This window comes from Bos indicus, chromosome 5 (assembly GCF_029378745.1).
Source record: "Bos indicus isolate NIAB-ARS_2022 breed Sahiwal x Tharparkar chromosome 5, NIAB-ARS_B.indTharparkar_mat_pri_1.0, whole genome shotgun sequence".
In the NCBI taxonomy this organism is placed as follows: Eukaryota; Metazoa; Chordata; class Mammalia; order Artiodactyla; family Bovidae; genus Bos; species Bos indicus.
Genome location: NC_091764.1, coordinates 96,237,403 through 96,254,698, shown reverse-complemented (window position 1 = coordinate 96,254,698; position 17,296 = coordinate 96,237,403). Strand labels below are relative to the sequence as shown.

The 17,296-nt window shown below is 44.1% G+C and overlaps 1 protein-coding gene across 3 annotated transcripts in view; it reads right to left on the bottom strand.

The window, feature by feature from the left end:
• The window catches only part of GRIN2B (glutamate ionotropic receptor NMDA type subunit 2B), a 500,904-nt gene that overhangs the window by 54,768 nt on the left and 428,840 nt on the right, over positions 1 to 17,296 (bottom strand). For all 3 annotated transcript variants that reach the window (XM_070790049.1, XM_019961525.2, XM_070790052.1), the window contains 4 exons: positions 9,408 to 9,610; positions 8,522 to 8,693; positions 7,332 to 7,485; positions 2,143 to 2,268 (listed from right to left, as the gene is read on the bottom strand). In XM_070790049.1, the coding sequence (XP_070646150.1) occupies positions 2,143 to 2,268; positions 7,332 to 7,485; positions 8,522 to 8,693; positions 9,408 to 9,610 (655 nt within the window). The remainder of the gene's footprint in view (positions 1 to 2,142; positions 2,269 to 7,331; positions 7,486 to 8,521; positions 8,694 to 9,407; positions 9,611 to 17,296) is intronic.

Genomic DNA, 17,296 nt, shown 5'->3' with positions numbered 1-17,296 from the left:
CCTCCAATTTTATTCACTGACGCTGTTTTGAATGCAGTTGATCCTGATTTTCCTTTGGCCTCTAGCACTCAGTACTCAGTGTTTCAAAGACAATCTTGACCTCACTCCCATGCCAACACCTCCCACCTGGTTGCCTCCAGCAGCACCTGGCTTTTGTGTAAGAGAACACCAGGAGGCCCAGAGAGTGAGCCGCAGATCCCTGGCTTGTCCACATGAATCTAAAGGCGGAAAGGTAGGCTGTCCTTGTCCTCCACACAAACTTTATGTAGATCATGCAGGGCTTCTGCCCATAAATTTATTGTGACCTCTCCGCTTTCTCTGCTTGGCGATGGTGAAACCTTGCCTGCTCCCTGCGTCTGCTGGCAGCTCCTCTGCTTCAGAAACGAACATCTGCGCACACAGTTTTACAGCACATTAGCACAGGTCTTACGACGCTTTCTGCGATCCTTTGAGCATCTGCTCTGCCGCCTAAATCATCAGTGACTACACATGTCAGGCCTAAGATCTAACTGCGCACACACATCTCTGTGTGTGGACCTTATTTCAGGGGGCAGATGCACATTCAAAGAGTTGTGTCTAAATCAAAGTTGCATACACTGTAAGATGCCCCAAGGGGACTTGGCATTTAAAGTGGCCCCGTGTTGAATTCCTTGGCGAAGACAAGCATCCTTTGGTAAAGTGAGTCATTGTAAGGTTTGAATTTGGTGCCTGAATATTTGCCGCTTTGATTGTCTTTGCGGTCGGGGAGGGTACATGCTGGCTTTAGTTCTTAACATTGCCAACATATGTAGGTACTCTTGTGCTTCTCCAATGTCTCACTTTTACTAATCGGGATGGAGAGTAGTCACGGCTTTTGGGTGACCTTCTGGCCCAAGCGGGAAGCACCTGAATATTCGGTATAGTGGAGAAGTTCAAATTTCCAGCCCAGAATGCACACCCCAGGTGAGAAGGTAGGTCTGCACCTGGAAATCCCTCAGTGCAGGAGTGGCTCATAGCCTGGACTGTGAATTCAGCAGAAGCACAAGGGGAGCTTTGACAAAATATCGCTGCCTGGCACCCCATCCCCAGAGATTCTTATTAAATTGGTGTGGGGTGGAGTGGTTATTCTAACACGCAACCAAGGTAGAGAACTGCTATTTTGAAACATGTAGTGGTTCGAGTCCCGCTCTGGACTTGAATATTGACTATTCAGAATATTGGAATGTGAGGTCTTTACATCTTTGTCTTTTAAGTGCCCTATAGTTAATTCTTAATGTATTGAGAATCTCTCCTCTTTGAGGCATAATTCCAGGATAAAGTTCACATTGTGGATGGGAAAAGACTCAGAGAAGGCATGATATTTCCTAATCCTGGGGTTCTCAGGAAGTTTTAGAAGAATCCCATGGCCCCCTTTGGAAATCTCAGTAAACTTTGTGTGAAGTCTCACAAATGCCTCAAACACATGGGTGGACCTTCATAGCCAGGAAGATGGATGCACCACTCCCAAGAGTAGCCGTGGGTGAGAACTGTTATCTCCTGGCCATTTTATTTAATACCCAAATCTATACCTCTTGACAGAGTGATGTGAGCTGTGGACACACGCTGTAGAGACCAGAGGTAATCCTTTGGCTGTGGAGAATTCTTTCAGTCACAACTACCCTGGCATGTACCCTGGGGTGACCTATTTTTTCTTTTCTTTCTTTCTTTCTTTCTTTTTTTTATTATTCTGGATGTTTTATTCTCTGAATTCAGAAAATTCTGAAACTAGTTCTAGCCCTTGCTTTTCCATGATTCAGTCTACTTTTTTTTTCTTATCCTCGATACACACATCTCATCTGCCTTGTTAGCCCATCTGATCAGACAGACTGCTTATCACAGCCTTAGGTTATCACAACAGTTTCCTCTAACACGGTTACATTACACGTATCTCCTGCCAGCTCTGCTCTCTCTTGCCCAGGGGTGGAAGTGGGCTTGGGGTCAGGCTTGGGCCGGGGAAGGGACATGCAGATTCAAACTAGCATCTTAATTGGGGTCTTTCTAACAAGTCACCAAGAGGACGACCTAGAAGACTGAGGGTTAGGGAGGAGGCAGACAGCAGGGGCACAGAGATTCAGAGCTGAGAACCAGGAAAAGGCAGACATGCAGCGGTTACAGCCGCCTTACCTCTGCCGTCAGCGAGGCACCTGTTGTAACCCACGGGGCTAAAGTACTCGAAGACAAAGACAGCCACGGCTGAGACGATGAGGAGCATCACAAACATCATGACCCACACGTCAGCGCTGAATGGCTCTGGGGAAGGAGAACATCAGTACTTGGTTAAAACAGTTAAAACAGTCCTGATTTAGTCATGTGTTCCTTCACTCCATGTGATGCGTCTCTTTGGGAAACACAAACCACAGGTGTGTGCTCCTTTCAGAGAGCCAGGGCCTGGGTTAGGGAGGAGTAAGAGGCTGTGTCTGACTATTTCCATTCCGCTGATAGGCACGTGGAAATTTATTTTCTTTCAAACATGTGAGAAGGACAGCCTCTTGCCTGTCCTTTTTGAGACTGTAGATATAGTTTCTGCCACAATTAGACCGATATCTGGGTTTTTGGTAAAAAGTGGAACTAAAATAAATATTGAGGTGGCCAAAAAGTTGGGCTTCCCCAGTGGCTTAGTGGTAAAGAATTCATTTACAGTGCAGGAGCTGCAGGAGTCGTGGGTTTGATCCCTGGGTTGGTGAGATCCCCTGGAGGAAGGCATGGAAACCCACTCCAGTATTCTTGCCTGGAGAATCCCATGCACAGAGGAGCCTGGTGGGCTATAGTCCGTAGGGTCGCAAAGAGTCGGACATGACTGAAGCGACTGAGCATGCACTCATGTGGCCAAAAGGTTCGTTCTGATTTTTCCATAACATCTTACAGAAAAACTCAAATGAACTTTTTGGCCAACCCTACACTAGACATGGAGTAAGTGAGTCCTGTGGAACCCACTCTTGGTTTACACCCTCCTCTATATGCCACACCCCACAGTGGGACCTAGGAAAGCTTTCAGTAACATTTTCAAGCCTTGCAGCCAAGTTCATTCCCAACAAACTCAGTCACTCTTGGAGGCTTGAATTAGTTCAGTAATACTTAAATACAATGAATGACTCCCTTGCCTCCTTGACTTATTTCTCTTTAACTTTCCTGCCTAGACTGACTTTTTCAACCTGCTTGGATATGGTATATTTTATTAGATATCATTAGTGTATAAGACTATGTCAATGTTAAAAAAAATCCATCTAAATTAAATATCAGTATCTACAACACTGGGAAAGTAGCAAATAACAGAGGAACATGATAATTAACAATACAGCACAATCCAGTTCTTATTTCTGGGTGACAGGGTTGATGGGACAAGACCAGGCAAGATAGCAGGAATGTTCTACACTTGCTTTCTTTAATTTCTTTAATCAGTTTTGGAGACTCTTTTCCAGCTGATCTAAATCTCTCTGGCTCAGAGGTGTCCAGTAATTGAACACTGAATTCCAGTAGCTCTCTCTCTGGAGGCCTGTGAAAAGGGACAATCACTCTTCAGTCCCACAATACAATGCTTCCTCAATTGTGCCTCAAAATAGTTCTGGCCTTTTATAGCTGTCACATCACATTGTAAACTCCGAGCTAAGTGAATTAACATGCTGTTTTCTCCATCTTCCAAATCATTAATAAAGATGAAACTGAAAAGGGGGAAAACGGACTGGAAATTCAAAAATATTTCCTTAACTTTGAAATCTACTTTACTTTCGAACTCCGAAGGGAATTATAACAGCCTGGTTACTTAATTAATTTAAAAAGAACCTTGATAAGGCACACTCCAACTGTGAAATGCAAAACCTTCCAGTGGTAGCCAGAGATGTGAGGGTGGAAGGTACATTTCAAAGCCTCTAGACAGTAGAGTCAAACCAGTCAAGCCTAAAGGAAATAAACCCTGACTATTCATTGGAATAAAAAGCCTCTTGATGAAAGTGAAAGAGGAGAGTGAAAAAGCTGGCTTAAAGCTCACCATTCAGAAAACTAAGATCATGGCATCTGGTCCCATCACTTCATAGGAAATAGATGGGGAAACGGTGGAAACAGTGTCAGACTTTGTTTTTTTGGGCTCCAAAATCACTGCAGATGGTGACTGCAGCCATGAAATTAAAAGACGCTTACTCCTTGGAAGGAAAGTTATGACCAACCTAGATAGCATATTCAAAAGTAGAGACATTACTTTGCCAACAAAGGTCTGTCTAGTTAAGGCTATGGTTTTTCCAGTGGTCATGTATGGATGTGAGAGTTGGACTGTGAAGAAGGCTGAGCACTGAAGAATTGATGCTTTTGAGCTGTGGTGTTGGAGAAGACTCTTGAGAGTCCCTTGGACTGCAAGGAGATCCGACCAGTCCATTCTGAAGATCAGCCCTGGGATTTCTTTGGAAGGAATGATGCTCAAGCTGAAACTCCAGTACTTTGGCCACCTCATGCGAAGAGTTGACTCATTGGAAAAGACTCTGATGCTGGGAGGGATTGGGGGCAGGAGGAGAAGGGGACGACAGAGGATGAGATGGCTGGATGGCATCACTGACTTGATGGACGTGAGTCTGAGTGAACTCTGGGAGTTGGTGATGGACAGGGAGGCCTGGTGTGCTGTGATTCATGGGGTCGAAAAGAGTTGGACACGACTGATCAACTCAACTGAACTGAACTGATTCATTGGAAGGACTGATGCTGAAGCTGAAGCTCCAATATTTTGGCCATCTGATGCTAAGAGCTGACTCATTAGAAAAGACCCCGATACTGGGAAAGATTGAGAGCAGGAGGAGAAGGGGATGACAGAGGATGAGATAGTTGGATGGCATCACTGACTCAATGGACATGAATGGGAGCAAACTCTGGGAGATAGTGAAGGACAGAAGGGCCTGGCATGCTGCAGTCCATGGGGTCGCAGAGTCGGACACAACTGAGCGACTGAACAATAAAAAAGAGGAGTAGAAACCCTCTCCTCCTTGGTTCTGATGGACTGCAATCCTACTCCAATCTCACTTTGCCCAAGATTAGGGAATAACTGAGTAAAAGCACATCTCTAGGCTTTCTTTCCCCTCATTAGGCCCAGGGCAACTTTCAGTACATAAAACACAAAAAATATCTGTACTTGTCTACACAACTTAGAAAGTACCTCATCACATAATTTCTATGGTCCTTTAATAATGGCCCTTTTCATTATGGATTATTATATGTATTTTACAGAGCAGTAAACTAAGACTCAATGGTCCCAGCCCTTTGTAAGTTCGTATTCAGAAGGTGGCAGGGCCAGGTTATAAAAATTGAGGGCTTCTGAGGGCAAAAGTCTGTGCTTTTCCATTTAAAATCACATCTTAGTCTCAGCCCACTGGACTGGCTCCTGATTCAGGAGTCAAGCTCTGAAATGGCCCCACATGTACTAGAACACATGCTTCAAGGGCAGCCACATCTAAACTTTAATCCTGTATCTGCTCCTTACTAGCTGGAAGACTGCTAGAAAATTACATAAATGAGATTCAGTTTCCTAAGCCATAAACTGGGTATGTTAATAGTGCCAATGAAATAATAGAATCGAAGTTGGTAGAGCGATGCCTGGGCCTTCACATAATAAGTGTTCAATAAGTATTGACTTTGCTTACTCCTGTAATTAACTGGCTGTTCCTCCTCCACACACACACCCACCCCGCCTGGCATTTCTATGTCATCCTAGGGCTACACTGAAGTGTCCCTGGGTCTTCTAGTTCAGAAGTTAAGGTTAGTGCTGGGCTGACAAGGTGAGAATTACAATATGGTTTATTTGTATCTTTTAATGTTTCAATTACCCTTGTAAAGGAGAAAAAGCAAATAAAATATGTAAAACTGCTCTGAGGATTAATATACATGGTGTGTGCTATCCAATAACATTTCACATAAAATTGGCAGGGCGAGAGTCGCTTTACTGTAAGAGGTTAGTTGAGAAATCTGAGTAATTATAGAAAAAATTCTCTGGAATCTGTAACTCTGCCTTGGAGTATGTTCCTTCAATAATTCCCCCCAGATTGGAGATGAAAGAAGTGTTAGTTGTTGTTTATTCCAATATCCTCACAAAAAAGTATTAATGCCCTTTAGAGAGATGGTGGCTGGCCCAAGGACCTGCAGCTTGTTCAGGACCAAACCAGCTTCCTATCTCCTAGCCAGTGGTCTGGTTTCAAGGTGACATTTTATTTTCTAATCCCTTGCTCTCACAGTCCCTTCCAAAAAATATGGAGTATGAGCTCACAAAAGACCTCATCTAATTGAAATCTTGGCCTCACCTCACCCGGTCTTATATCATATGGAAGGCTTTTGACACATAAGTGATGCTGGAGAGTGAGGTACAGGTTCCTATGGGCAAGGGTGGGGGATAGGTTAGGGTCAGAATAGCTTGATTTGGCAAAGCCTCTGAAAATTAATATGAAGGCATATTAATTTTTTTTTGGTAGCACTGAGCTCCATTCTTGAAGATAATTTGAAATAAATAGGTATTTGAATGATATCCAGAATTAGAAGTTATTAAAGCAGGAAGCAGCTTCAGAGATCAGCTAATCAAAAACGCCTTCTTCTACGGATGAAGGCTGAGTGCCAAAGAACAGATGCTTTCGAATTGCGTTGCCTGAGAAGACTCTTGAGAGTCCCTTGGACAGCAAGGAGATCAAACCAGTCAATCCTAAAGGAAATCATCCCTGAATATTCACTGAAAGGACTGATGCTAAAGCTGAAGCTCCAATATTTTGGTCACCTGATGCTAAGAGCTGACTCACTGGAAAAGACCCTGATGCTGGGAAAGATTGAAGGCAAAAGGAGAAGGAGGTGGCAGGGGATAAGATGGTTAGATGGCATCACTGACTCAATGGACATGAATTTAGGCAAACTCCGGGAGATAGTGAAGGACAGGTGAGACTGGCCTGGCGTGCTGCAGTCCATGGGGTCAGGAAGAGTAGCACGCAACTTAGCAACTGAACAACAGCAATGATGGATGAAGAAACTGGGCCCCAGCAAGGAGCAAGCTTGTTTTAGCTTAAATGACAGGAAGTGGCCGGAGTGGGACTCACGTAGGATCCCTTGCTACTGGTCCTGCATTGTTTTGTTTTGTTTTGTTTTTTAATAGGGAATGATGCCTTCCTATTTTTGAGGGTGTTCTTCAATTTCTATGTTGGAGAAAGATCAGTTCTGAGGTCCCCACAAGGAAATCCCTGGCTGAGGGAAGCTCCTGGCAAACCAGCTCCTGACTGAGAGAGCCTGGCCTGTACCTGTTCTTCCTTTCCTCTACCTGTCCCTGCATCCATATTCTTCACACCTGCAAGCCCAGCACTCACCTAAGAAGGCAGAAGGTGAGACAGTCCCATTGCTGCGTGACACCATGACGCTGATGCCAGTCTCTATGAAGGGCACGGAGAAATCAACCACCTCGGATCGCTCCTCGTTGATGGTCAGCGACCCCACTGCCATGTAGGCCCTCTTCATGACCACCTGAGGAAAAAGGTGCAAGGCTCCAGTTAAGAGTGCCCAGGGAGGTGATGGGTCAACATGGGGAAAATATTCTGGGCCCTAGAATCCTTCCCTTTGTATAGTGGGAACAGTGCATTTCATTTAGTCATCCCTGTGTCCCCAGGTACCAATACCTGCTGTGGATACCAACACCTGAGGATCTTTAAGTCCCACAGTCAGCCCTCCTTATCTTCAGATTCCACCAACTGCCGCTAGTAAACAAAGGACAGGATCTGTGGTTGGTTGAATCCCAAGATTCAAAACCCATAGGTAAGGAGGGCTGACGATGTATTCACTGAGAAAAATCTATGCATAAATAGAGCCACACAGTTTAAACCTACGTTGTTCAAGAGTCAACTATACTATTTTGTATTTTCTATTTTTTTAAATTAAAAAAAAATTTTTTAACTTTACAATGTTGTATTGGTTTTGCCATATATCAACATGAATCCACCACAGGTATACACGTGTTCCCCATCTTGAACCCTCCTCCCTCCTCCTTCCCTGTACCATCCCTCTGGGTCTAGGTAGCTGGGGGGCGGGGAGGTTCCCTGGTGGCTCAGTGCTAAAGAATTTGCCTGCTAATGCAGGAGACAGGAGTTCGATCCCTGGGTTGGGAAGATACCCTGGAGAAGGAAATGGCAACCCACTCCAGTATTCTTGCCTGGGAAATTCCATGGACAGAGAAGCCTGGCAGGCTACAGTCCATAGGGTAGCAAAAGAGTTGGACCCGACTGAGTGGCTAAACAACAGCAGGAAGCTGCTGAATAGTGTAGGGAGCTCAGCTTAGAGCTCTGTGATCACCTAGAGGAGTGGGATGCAGGGTGAGAGGGAGGCAGAAGAGAGAGGGGATATAGGTTTACATATAACTGATTCATGATGTTATACAGCAGAAATGAACACAATATTGTAAAAGCAGTTATACTCCAATGAAAAATGCTGATTGTGAAATAAGCATTTTTTTATATTAGATGAAATAAATGAAACATGTAAATGGCCCTTAACTCCTGACACTCACCTCTCCAATCATACCATTCCAGGTTCCATTGATTTTCTTCCCATGCTTGCCATTGGTAACCAGGTAAAGATCATAGGTGAACTTCACAGATTTAGAAATTTTCTTAAGGATATCAATACAGAACCCCTTGCAGCACTTTTTGATGTAACCTGGCTCCTCATCTGTTTTATTTCTAACCGGGTAAAGAAACAAAAAAAAACAAAAACCAGGCTTTTATACAAGAGGCAAAATATTACCCTTTGCCATTAAAACTCCAACCACAAAGCAGGCACCCCTTCACAGCTCAGCACAATTTATATCAGGCCTGAGTGAGGACATAAATCAGAACACAACTAAAATAATCTCATTATCTCATCACACTGAACCATGTTTTCTTACAATTTTCAATGTTCTTTTGAAGTACAAAATGCATCAGGAAAGTACAGATATCCCAGCACCTTAGAGGCCTCTTGATCTTCCTTCCAGACCCTTTCCACCCTCACCAAAAACGAACCATTATCCTGACTTCTAACAATATAAGATTAGTTTTATCTATTTCCCAAAATGTTTCTAAATCTCACAATGTCAAGACATGCTGACCGAAAAAAAACATCTTTCAAAGCCAATGTAAATTTAAATCTCCATGAACTTGAATCTCATCGAGACCCAGGCAAAGCCTCAGAAATGATAACAGGTTGAGTGGCAATTCTTCCAGGTCATGATATGGGTAGAACTAGATGCCAGACCACAGGGCTGCCAGAAACCCCATCACTCAACAGTAACAGGATTCACACATGGCGCCCAATCAATTCTGTGCCTTGGATCCCAGCCTGGTGCCAACGGCTGGGGCCAATCTGACTGTCCCGGGCCCCACTCCCTCCCCAGAGCCCCGGGGAAGGTGACATACTCGGAGATGATGCGCTTTTGGCAGGGGACCGTGTTCCTCATGCAGGTTCCACTCAGAGGGTCCACGCTCTCCACAATGACAAATGGGGCTTCCTCCAACGTTACGATGCTCAGGTGGTCATCCTCCTGCTCTTCCGTCTCAGGACACATTCGGGGCCACACGTAGTACTTCATCTGCAGGGACTTGTCTTTCCACTTCCCTACCTGCACAGGAGTAAAGGAAAGACTCAGAAACCACTGGCAGAGACAGGATGGCCTCTCCTGGCATCACCCAGTCAGCTGTTAAACAAAGGTCAAAGATGCTGGCTTTGTCCATAGTAGAGACACGGATCCTCCTTAGACCGTGTGCTCAGGATGAGAATACTGTGTCTGGATCTAAGCAGGATATTCATTTACTCATCCATGTACCAAACGTGAAAAGAGGGCCTACTATGTGCCCCGGACACGCTGCTAAGCCCCAGGGCTCAAAGAAGCCCTGCCCTTCATCAAGCTCACATGGAGTGAAGGAGTCAAAGTGTAATCAAATGTTTACGGTGCCCAGTGACAAGTGCAAAAACTGATGCCTGTCCCAGTGCTGGGAGGAGGCCAGAGCTGCCTGCCTGGACTGCCTGGCGGTATTTTCTCCTTAACTGTAGTGAGGAGTGGGACGATGAGAGCAGAGTGTAGTTCTGGAAAGGTCAACAGAGCGACTGGAGCAAATGATCCAGAAGGATGTGTTTTGGCCCGTACCACAGGTCCAGGGGGAAGCCATGTGGACAACTGGGTGGATCTGAATTGGAATAAAACGGTGAGTCAGGATGAAAGACTAGAGCACAGCTTGCCTGGGGAAGGGAGTGTGGTTGTGGGGGTGATGAATGTCACAGGTCAATGCAGATACGCACCTGCTGGACTGGGTGGGTGCCCAAGGGGGAATCAGAGGGGTCTCTCTGTGAGCTGTCACATGTGGCCATGTGCCCCCATGTCACACACTGCAGTGTAAAGGTGGGTGCCCCTGGCATCAGGCACATGGTGGCCCTGCTGCCAGGCACTGGGGGAAATGTATGGGTTCCATTCCTTTTTAAAAGAGCCGTTCATTCCTGTTTTTTATAATAGAATCTGCACGCCTTGTTGGTAAGATTCTTGCTTTCACTCTATCATTGAGTTTACTGAAGAAAAAGGAAACACCTTTTAATTTTCTATAACCAAACATCTTCAATTAGCACCAGGAATTATAGATGAGAAGTTCCTGCATTTTCTCAGTCTATAATTTGCTCCATGCAGCAAAGCAAATTAGTAGCACAGGTGAGGCTCCAAAACTACAGAACGACTTAATTTACAAACCTCAAAAACCAACAAGGAGCAATAAATGGGCAGGACTGCATACACTTCCAAGCAAAAGGGCTTAGATTTCCACATTAATACAAACCTCAAAGCCACTTCTTTGTTTCTGCATTTGTCTACACCTCAGTTTCTACCTAGTGCCTCCCCAGCTGTGGTCTATACCTCCCCCCAGAATGTCTGGTGGGTATCGCCTACCTTCATGCCCAAGTTAGGCTGTATAGCCACCGCCTCTGTTCTCCTGTGTCACTCTAGCATGGGCAGTGGCTTGGTGGCCTGGCCTCTCTTGTTTGGCATTAACCTTGACGCTAATTTTCTTCCAAGAGTGTCAGCCATGTTTCACATCTGTTCAGAATTAGGCCCTGAAGCAAACATGGCTTCCCTTTACACATCTAGTCTCTTCCATACTGCTGGTCCCGACTTTGGTGCAAGCTTGTTTTTCTGCATATTGCTAAGACTACTCATTTCTAAAATGAAAATGTCCAAATAGCTGCATATTGCTAAGACTACTTATTTCTAAAACAAAAATGTCCATGTGGAGATCTTAATAATGGCTTTTGTGTGTGATGTGGGGGAGGTGGGGCTTGAAGAAGGGAGGCCCCAGCCCTGGGGGGCCGATGACATTGGGTCATGGCCCTATCCAAGCAGCCCTAGTTACCCCAGTGGCCAAATTGACACTTTCTGTATGTTCCATTATGTGAAAAAGATTGGGAAGCCCCAAAGTATCTATTTTTATTTTTTCACTGCTGCTGTGTTACCCCAAAAGTCTCACTGAATTTTCTTCTTTAAACTCAAATGTATATTCTCTTCCATCTTTATTGGTAGCCCAGTGGTCTGGAAGCCTATTTTGGGATAACTGTGAGCAACATCAAACCTCACATAACATGTTGCTAGCATCCACCATGGACACTGCTGCCAGATGGATCTTCTTAAAACATCGTATCATCATATAATTCCTATTCAAAAATTTCAACAGCCTTCCATAACTCTCAGGATTGTGTCCAGGCTTATCACCTAGATGGTCGAGGTTTGGGCATTGAGTCTAATCTATCTTGATACTGTTAACTTCACTGTTTTGAAACATACATCTCTTTTGTTAAAATCAGAAAAGGAAGTCAGTTTAGGAAGTTCAGATAGGTTAATCAGGAACAGGTTTCAACAAGTTGGCTGCATTTTCTTTTCTGACAGCTTCGCTGTATCAGTGAAATAAAAATGCTGCAGACATAGCATGCTGACAAGTTTTTTCATGAAACTTGTGAACAAGAGGGAATATAATACAGATCCTTATATACTTGATAGATTTGAAAGGAGTTTAAAATCTATACCCAAAGAGAAAAACAAATACAAGATCGTTTAATGAATCAATGCTAACACAGAAAGAGGTCTCTAGCAACATGTCTGGAGACTCTGTTTTTAGAAGTGGCCTGTATAGCATTTCAGAAAACAAAATAAGTCATGCTCACCAAGTTGCAGATAACACAAACTAGAACAGATAGAAGATAGACTGCAATGCAGAATTAAGGTAGGAAGCAACACAAATTCACTGGAATAATGGATTGAATGAAATGGAACAAAATTCAACAGTATTTATACTAATGTCTAGCATTCAGATTTTTTAAAGCAATTGTACAGTATTGAAAAGGAGCTATTTCAAGGAACAGCAGTCTACACAAGCTATTGCTATGAAAAATGGGATATTTCCAGACTTTAGAGCATTCAGCACACAGGGCGAGGGGAGGGAGAACACAGAACCCTGCTCTGTGTTCATCATATCACAGCTGCATCATATCACATAACCCTGCATCATATCGCATCATATCACATCATATCACATAACCCTGCATCTGTGTTCATCATATCACAGCTACACATCACACAAGCTATTGCCATGAAAAATGGGATATTTCCAGACTTTAGAGCGTTCAGCACACAGGGCAAGGGGAGGGAGAACACAGAACCCTGCTCTGTGTTCATCATATCACAGCTGGAGAGCTAGGTTCTGATCCTGCAGTCCTATGACCCATCGGTTTTTATTTACTATCTCATTCTCATTTCCCCAGCAATCATGTGCTCACATGGTCTCCTCTAGTGCTCTTTTCCCCAACTTCCTGTCAAGCTTGCTGGATCACATCTGTGCTTCACTTCAATGCAACGCAACTGACATCAACTGTACATCAGTTCCATGCCAGGCACTGAGTTATATGCTCGAGAAAACAACATCAGGCAATGTTTACTGAGGGCTTAGTATGTGCTGGGTACCAAACACATCCAGGAATTTCATGAATCATTACAGTGAACTTGTGAGATGGAGGCTGCAATTTAAGGTCTCATTTCACAAACGAGATCAGAGGGTTCTGATGACTTGCTCATAGTATCAAGGTAAGTGAGCACAGCGTTGGCTCTGAAGCTGACCAGCCTGACTCCAGAGCCCGGGCTCCCACCCACCACCCTGGACTGCTTCTCGGAAAATGAAGGAGTAAGACATGGTCCTTTGTCCTTCAAGGACAGTCTTCTGGGGAAAGACACTGTGCTAATTTCCTTCAGTCATGTCTGACTCTTTGCGACCCTATGAATTGTAGCCCGCCATGCTTCCCTGTCCACAGGATTCTCCAAGCAAGAACACTGTAGTGGGTTGCCATGCCCTCTTCCAGGGGATCTTACTAACCCAGGGATCGAACCTGCGTCTCTTATGTCTTCTGCATTAGCAGGCGGGTTCTTTACCATTAGCATCATCTGGGAAAGACACTCTTTCAGTTCAGTCGCTCAGTCATGTCCAAATCTCTGAGACTCCATGGACTGTAGCACGCCAGACTTCCCTGTTCATCACCAACTCCCAGAACTTGTTCAAACTCATGTCCATTGAGTTGGTGATGCCATCCAACCATCTCATCCTCTGTCGTCCCCTTCTCCTCCTGTCTTCAATCTCTCCCAGCATCAGGGTCTTTTTCAATGAGTCAGTTCTTTGCATCAGGTGGCCAAAGCATTGGAGTTTCAGCTTCAGGATCAGTCCTTCCGATGAATATTCAGGACTGATTTCCTTGAGGATTGACTCGTTTGATCTTCTTGCAGTCCAAGGGACTCTAAAGAGTCTTCTCCAACACCACAGTCTAAAAGCATCAATTCTTCAGTGCTCAGCTTTCTTTAAAGTCCAACTCTAACATCCATACCTGACTACTGGAAAAATCATAGCTTTGACTAAAGGGACCTTTGTCAGCAAAGTAGTCTCTGCTTTTTAATATGCTGTCTAGGTTGGTCATGGGTTTTCTTCCAACAAGCAAGCGTCTTTTAATTTCATGGCTGCAATCACCATCTGCAGTGATAAAGTCTCTCAGTATTTCCATTGTTTCCCCATCTATTTGCCATGAAGTGATGGGACCGGATGCCATGATCTTCGTTTTTTGAATGTTGAGTTTTAACCCAACTTTTTCACTCTCCTCTTTCACTTTCATCACCCTTGATGAAAGAACTAAAGGCTCTTTAGTTCTTCTTCATTTTCTTCCATAAGGGTGGTGTCATCTGTATATCTGAGGTTATTGCTATTTCTCCCGGCAATCTTGATTCCAGCTTGTGCTTCATCCAGCCCAGCAGTTCTCATGATGTACTCTGTATATAAGTTAAATAAGCAGGGTGACAATAATCAGCTTGATGTACTCCTTTCCTAATTTGGAACCAGTCTGTTGTTCCAAGTCTGGTTCTAACTGTTGATTCTTGACCTGCATACATATATCTCAGGAGGCAGATAAGGCGGTCTGGTATTCCCATCTCTTGAAAAATTTTCCACAGTCTGTTGTGATCCACACAGTCAAAGGCTTTGATGTAGTCAATAAAGCAGAAGTAGATGTTTTCTGGAACTCTCTTGCTTTCTCTATGGTCCAACAGATGTTGGCAATTTGATCTCTAGTTCCTCTGCCTTTTCTAATCCAGCTTGAACATCTGTAAATTCATGGTTCACGTACTGTAAAGCCTCACTTGGAGAATTTTGAGCATTACTTTGCTAGCGTGTGAGATGAGTGCAACTGTGTGGTAGTTTGAACACTTTGGCATTGCCTTTCTTTGGGATTGGAATAAAAACTGACCTTTTCCAGTCCTGTGACCACTGATGAGTTTTACAAATTTGCTGGCATATTGAGTGCAGCACTTTCACAGCATCATCTTTCAGGATTTGGAATAGCTCAACTGGAATTCTATCACCTCCACTAGCTTTGTTCGTAGTGATGCTTTCTAAGGCCCACTTGACTTCACATTCCAGGATGTCTGGCTCTAGGTCAGTGATCACACCATCGTGATTATCTGGGTCGTGAAGATCTTTTTTGTACAGTTCTTCTGTGTATTCTTGCCATCTCTTCTTAATATCTTCTGCTTCTGTTGGGTCCATACCATTTCTGTCCTTTATCGAGCCCATCTTTGCATGAAATGTTCCTTTGGTATCTTTGATTTTCTTGAAGAGATCCCTAGAATGTGTTTAGCTACCACAAATTGTTGGTTTAAAAATGTTACAGAAAATCCCAAATGAACTTCTTGGCCAACCTAATGGCTACCTCAACTTCTTTGTGAAGCAAGAGTGTTAGAAACAAGTAAACAAATAAAGTTAACATAGAGACTATTTATGTGTAAGAATAAGGTATGTTTTAAGCAATTCTTTCAAGGGGAGGAAAGTATGGTGAAAACTTTATAAATGGGAAAGTCTGTGAAAGTAAATGCAGAAAGAGAAGCCTGAGATTCTGAAAGGAAAAATCTTGAAGTCTTTTTAGGATATCTGAACCAGCATGAGTATATCATCTTGGAAATGCAGAGAGTAGGAGGAAATGAAGTAAACAGGAAATATTTCAGAGAAAATCCAGTGAGAAAAGCCGAATGAAAAATTTATAGTCAAGGAGTAAAATATGTTCAGGAGAAAGAAAAATCCTTAAGAAATAATGAAGAAAATGTCTGTAAAGCACCCTGAATTCCTCAGAGGGCGGCACTAAACAAACATCATCTCCACAAGCACATTTAACAACAACATCTGTCTATAAAAAATGCAGTTCCCTGCCACACTAACATTTCAGAAGCTCTCTGGAGACCTGAAATCATCTTCCTCAAGAGAAAAAAAAATCTCTGATTAGTTTTCTCAGGGAAACACGAAGTCATTTCGAGGATTTCTGATCAGTTCTCACAGTACAAGCTGAACACCTGTTTGGCCGGGGAGTCTCCTCAGAAGAAAGTCTGCCTCACAAAACTATAGCATGTTATGCCACAAGCCTTCCCTCAGGAAAATTCTAGAACCAATCTGTGCTGATTTGAGACGTCAAAGTCTTCCTTCTGCTTTAGAGTTCCTCCACCAGCATCAGTGAAGGTGGCAGCCGTCGGCACCCTGGGACACGGGGAACATATTCTTTCTGGAAGTCCCTGGGTCTGTCCCCTGGGGGAAAGTGTCCTCGTGGAGAAGGAGAAGGGCCCAGGCAGGGCTGCTGTGAAGGCTGCTGCAGTCCCTGCTCAGAGAGCAGAGGGCATCGCTCTTCCCGGACACCCTCTTTCATCTACAGGCAAAGTCATCTCTCAAGATTCTGGAATAAAAGCACTCATTAGAGCCTCTTTAAGCATCAGAGGTTATTTTTCCCAAATCAGAGCATTTTTGTTTCTGGCTGGAGATGACATCTGGATCTAACACTAAATGCTCGCTGCTTATTTGAAGCCTTCCTCTGACTGTTGGAATGCAAAATTTCAAACTACAAGGCATTTCCCTGGGCAAGTGGAAGGGACCGGCATAGTCTCTGCCAGGCAATGGGAAATCTGCACCTCCATCCCATCCCAAAGTGACATCCATCAGGCAGCTGTCCCTGACCGTGGGTGAGGGTTGCCCTGCGGCAGGCCTGAGACTCCTAATAGGACAGAAATCTGAGGAGAGCAGGGCACTCCTGTTTCTCCCCCCCCTATAGCTATGCCAACTCATTGGAAAAGATCTTGATGCTGGGAAAGACTGAGGGCAAAAGGAGAACGGAGTGGCAGAGGATGGGATGGTTGGATGGCATCACCGACTCAATGGACATGAATTTGAACAAACTTGGGGAGATAGTGAAGGACAGAAGAGCCTGGCATGCTGCACTCCATGGGGTCACAAAGAGTCAGACATGACTTAGTGACTGAACAACAACAAAGCTATGCATCTTAGCTCTGAGGATTTTCAAAGGTTAAGTATCTGATAACACTTCATTTTGCTCAATATTTTCTTCCCTTCATTCCTGGTAACCAAGTGAATTTCTGATGTATAACCATCCATTCTTTATATTCACACAGAATACACATACATTTGAGGAAGGAGTATATGTGAGTATGTATGCATTTTTCCAAAATCAGATCATAGTAGACACGTCTCTGCAGATTTGTTTTTCCCACTTAATTATACGCCATGGACTTCCTTCCAACTCAATAGATGGCAGACCTAATTCCTTCTAACAACCTAATTCCATTGTGTCCGACTCTTTGTGACCCTGTGGACTGTGGCCTGCAAGGCTCTTCTGTCCATGAGATTTTCCAGGCAAGAATACTGGAGTGGGTTGCCATGCCCTCCCCCAGGGGATCTTCCCGACCCAG